The following is a 3,547-nucleotide window of genomic DNA, read 5'->3' as shown; positions in this document are numbered from 1 at the left end:
TCACCTGTGTGCAGCACTCTGCAGCTGTGTGTTTCAAACAGTCTGATATATTTACCGTGTAGATTTACCTTGAAGTTAACTTGTAGCATTGATTTAACTTTATGGATACTTCACGTTTGCACACAGACTCAAAGTGATGAGCAAACTGTAAACTTATTTTTTCATGCATCAAGAGTTATTATGTTGCTTGGATTCTGATGTTGGTCTGGTTTTTGTTTGACTTCTTTTTCTGTTGTTGTTGTTGTTGTTGTTGTTGTTGTTGTTGTTGTTGTTGTTGTTGTTGTTGTCGTTGTTGTTGTTGTTGTTGTTGTTGTTGTTGTTGTTGTTGTTGTTGTTGTTGTCGTTGTTGTTGGTTGGAGTCATTTCAAGGCTGCTTTTGTTGTTTTTTTTGCGACTATTGTCAGCATGTAGCTCCGCCTCATTGACGACCTCGGAGATTCAGACCTTCCTAGGAATCATTGATTTAGTTTACTACATCACGCTCTTCTTCTTCTTTGTTGGATTTATTGGCGGTCTACACGTTGTGGCACTGCTGTGTTTAGTGATGTGTGGGGGAACGGTTGGCTGAAGAAAACCCAAGAAAGTTCAGGGTTTACCAAAAAGTACCAAAGCTGACCGCCTGGTGGAAACGGGGCTTATATGTGAGCCCTTTCATTGGCTGGTGAACCGTTCAGGGTGTAACCCCGCCTCTCACCTAATGACAGCTGGAAATCGGCTCCAGCCCACCGCGACCCCGAACGTGAAAAGTGGAATAGATAATGGATGGATGACCTTTGTATGCATGATTCAATATTCCATTTGGACAAAAACGGTCTGTTTGATTTATTCAGCGTCAGGTGAACGTCAGGTTTTTAATCTGTATGTTTAGAAATATAAAAGATACATCTACTATATTTTCTCACATCGTCTATGTCAAGTCTTTTAAATCAGAAATATCTTCAAACCCCGCTCCTTCATTTAATCTGGTTTTTACTCCTTCTTGGATTCTTCATAAAGCTTGACACCTTTTTTAGGCCATTTTTCATGTAATTAGAAAAAGAGTATATACTGTTTTTTGGGATACATGATTCTTATCTTTATCTGTATTTTCATGTCTGAACACGTTTATTTTCATGCTTGTGTGTGCACATCTGACCATGCACACGTGTCTAGTTGTGTGAATGCTGCGTGCATTCTACAGAAGTTGTGATTTCCTAAAATGCACAAACATGATATTATTTTATGAAATAGTCTAAATGCTTCTTGTTCCTCTGTGAAGCCCTCTGAATCCCCCGGTGTCTGAAAGGTGCGACATGAATACCCTCGTCTTGCCTTTCAGCTCTGATCGTTTTCTTCGTCTCTTTTCTTGCAGAATATCGAGTTGAAGGTTGAAGTGGAGAGTCTGAAGAATGAGCTGGAGGAGAAGCAGCAGCTTGTGGACAAAGCTCTGTGAGTATCTGACTCCTTCCTTCTTTCCTGCTTTGATTCATTAATTTTTCAATCGCCATGACGATGTGAGTTTGAGATCCCCCAGGCCGTAAACCTTCAAATGCGTCCACTGCATCGCTCACCTGCAGGAAATAACAAATAACACCTTTTAAAACGGTCTTTAATTAATTCAAAGGTGTTTGCAAATCTTCAGCTGCTTTGAGCTGAACGGACTTGTTGAGAAACCTTCAGGGACGTCTGACAGAGAACTACAAAAACATCTTTATCTGTAGTTCTATTATTTCCAACGAGTCCATCAGTTGATCAGAAGCCAGGCGGCCTGGAGACTCACCTCACTATCACAACACGGGGCTAAGCTATGAGGGATGCCATGTAGGGGTTCAGCTGTGAGGGATGAAGAGGATGAAGTGGATCTGTGTTTCTGGGAGGGGGGGGGGGGGGGGGGGGGGGTGTTTTAAAGGGGGGGAGGGTGCAGAAAGTAGTGGAGCAGGCGGGTAAAGGGCAGAGGTGTCTTGTGGTTTGTTGTGCTGCTGAGTGGAGGACTATTTGAGCTGCAGCACCTGTCTGTGACGCAGCTGTCTGTGACTTTAACAACATTCAGTCTGCACACTACAGCGTATATTCACTCACACTTTTACAGTATGAAGCAAACTACTCGAAATGTCAACTCTATTTAAGTATGTTCAAAAAAAGTTTAAAGCGCTCATACTGTTACTGATTTCACACATGCACAATACTCCTGAAAGTTTACAGGCTGAGCGCCATGTCACACAAACAGCTGAATGTTTCTCTCTGACATTATCTGGAGTTTCTCCTCCAGCGCACACGTCCCCATGTATGGAGGCTGTGGTCCAGCGAGCGGCCCAGGTTCAAATCCAACCTGTGGCTCCATTCCTGCACGTTATTCCCCGCTCTCTCTCTCTCCCTGGTTTCCAACTCTAACGGCCAAAAATAAAATCTTTAAAAATATATATATAAATGTTAACTCTACATTAGGAAATTAAGGAGAGGCCGGGGAGTCAGGAGCATGTGTGAACTTCACATCTTTATTTCGGCTTTAAGAGGAAACCAAAGAGACGATGGAGGTCTCCATTTTTATAGAATATTGGTGATTAAAACTTGTATATACATTACTGCAGGTTTCAGACCTTTCAGCTGAGTTTGTCTGTTGATTTGTGTCTTTATATATTTCTGTTGATCATGTTTAACCCCGTCATGCTCACAACTCTGCTCATGTTAAACTCTGCTCTGCTGGCTGAAGAGAAAACAGCATTAGCTCGCAGTACAGGCAGTAATTAGTTCAATTAGTCAGTTAAGATCTTTGTCAAAGTAAAGGGGGGGGGGGGGTTCAGCTCCGAGGCGTTTTCTTTCTCTCTCTCTCTCTTTCATAAATAAACTGGGAGGCCGCGGTGTATCATCAGAGCTGTTAACACAGGCTGACTGATGGAAGCTGCTTCAACATTAACCCCCCTCCCCTCTCCTCCTCCTCGTCCCCCTCAGAGGGTCGGGAGACGTTTCAGCTTGGGGTCCATGTTTCAGCCCCCCTGCAGACAAAGTTCACTCTGCTCAAGTCGTTTGAGTTTCCCTCTACTGTGGTCCTTTTGTTTGCTCAGAAGGTTTTTTGTGATCCCACGAGCAGAAGTCGATTACATTTCCTCCATCACATTAAACACTCGGAAAGTTTCAGTGTGGATAAAGATCCAGCAGCATCACCGCAAGGTCTTTTATAAGACGATTATTGTGCACATGAAATGAATACAAACTTTTCCATCACTAAAATAAAAATTTAATTTCAGGGGGAAACCGTAGAGGCAATATTTCACAAATCAAACGCTGCTTTTTATTGAGTTTATTTATCAAAATATTTGCCGTCTGCCTAAAGGATTGTGACCTGATCTACATAAGTTACTCATAGTGTGCTAATGCTCGAGATCTTGGTCTCAAGACTCCCGTGATTCCCGCCAGCCTCGACGTCACCTTTTGTTATTGTATCCCAGAGCCCCCTGGTGGTGGTATCTACATACTGTGCCTTTAAGAGATGTGTCACTAAATAAAGAAGACATCCAGCTCAAGTTTTGTGATATTTAGTGTCTGATAATATCACTCTGTCATAGGTCGA

At 42.6% G+C, this 3,547-nt stretch overlaps 1 protein-coding gene across 1 annotated transcript in view; it reads left to right on the top strand.

The window, feature by feature from the left end:
* Window positions 1-3,547, top strand: part of LOC110003329 (myomegalin-like) — a gene marked incomplete in the record, with an annotated part of 36,972 nt that overhangs the window by 33,196 nt on the left and 229 nt on the right. The window contains 2 exon segments of the mRNA XM_065955557.1: window positions 1,352-1,428; window positions 3,543-3,547. The exon segment at window positions 3,543-3,547 is cut by the window's right edge and continues 229 nt beyond it. Coding sequence (XP_065811629.1) covers window positions 1,352-1,428; window positions 3,543-3,547 — 82 coding nt within the window.

The sequence above is a fragment of the Labrus bergylta genome, chromosome 6 (assembly GCF_963930695.1).
Source record: "Labrus bergylta chromosome 6, fLabBer1.1, whole genome shotgun sequence".
In the NCBI taxonomy this organism is placed as follows: Eukaryota; Metazoa; Chordata; class Actinopteri; order Labriformes; family Labridae; genus Labrus; species Labrus bergylta.
Note: the sequence above shows the minus strand (reverse complement) of the source record. Positions and strands in the feature narration are given on the sequence as shown.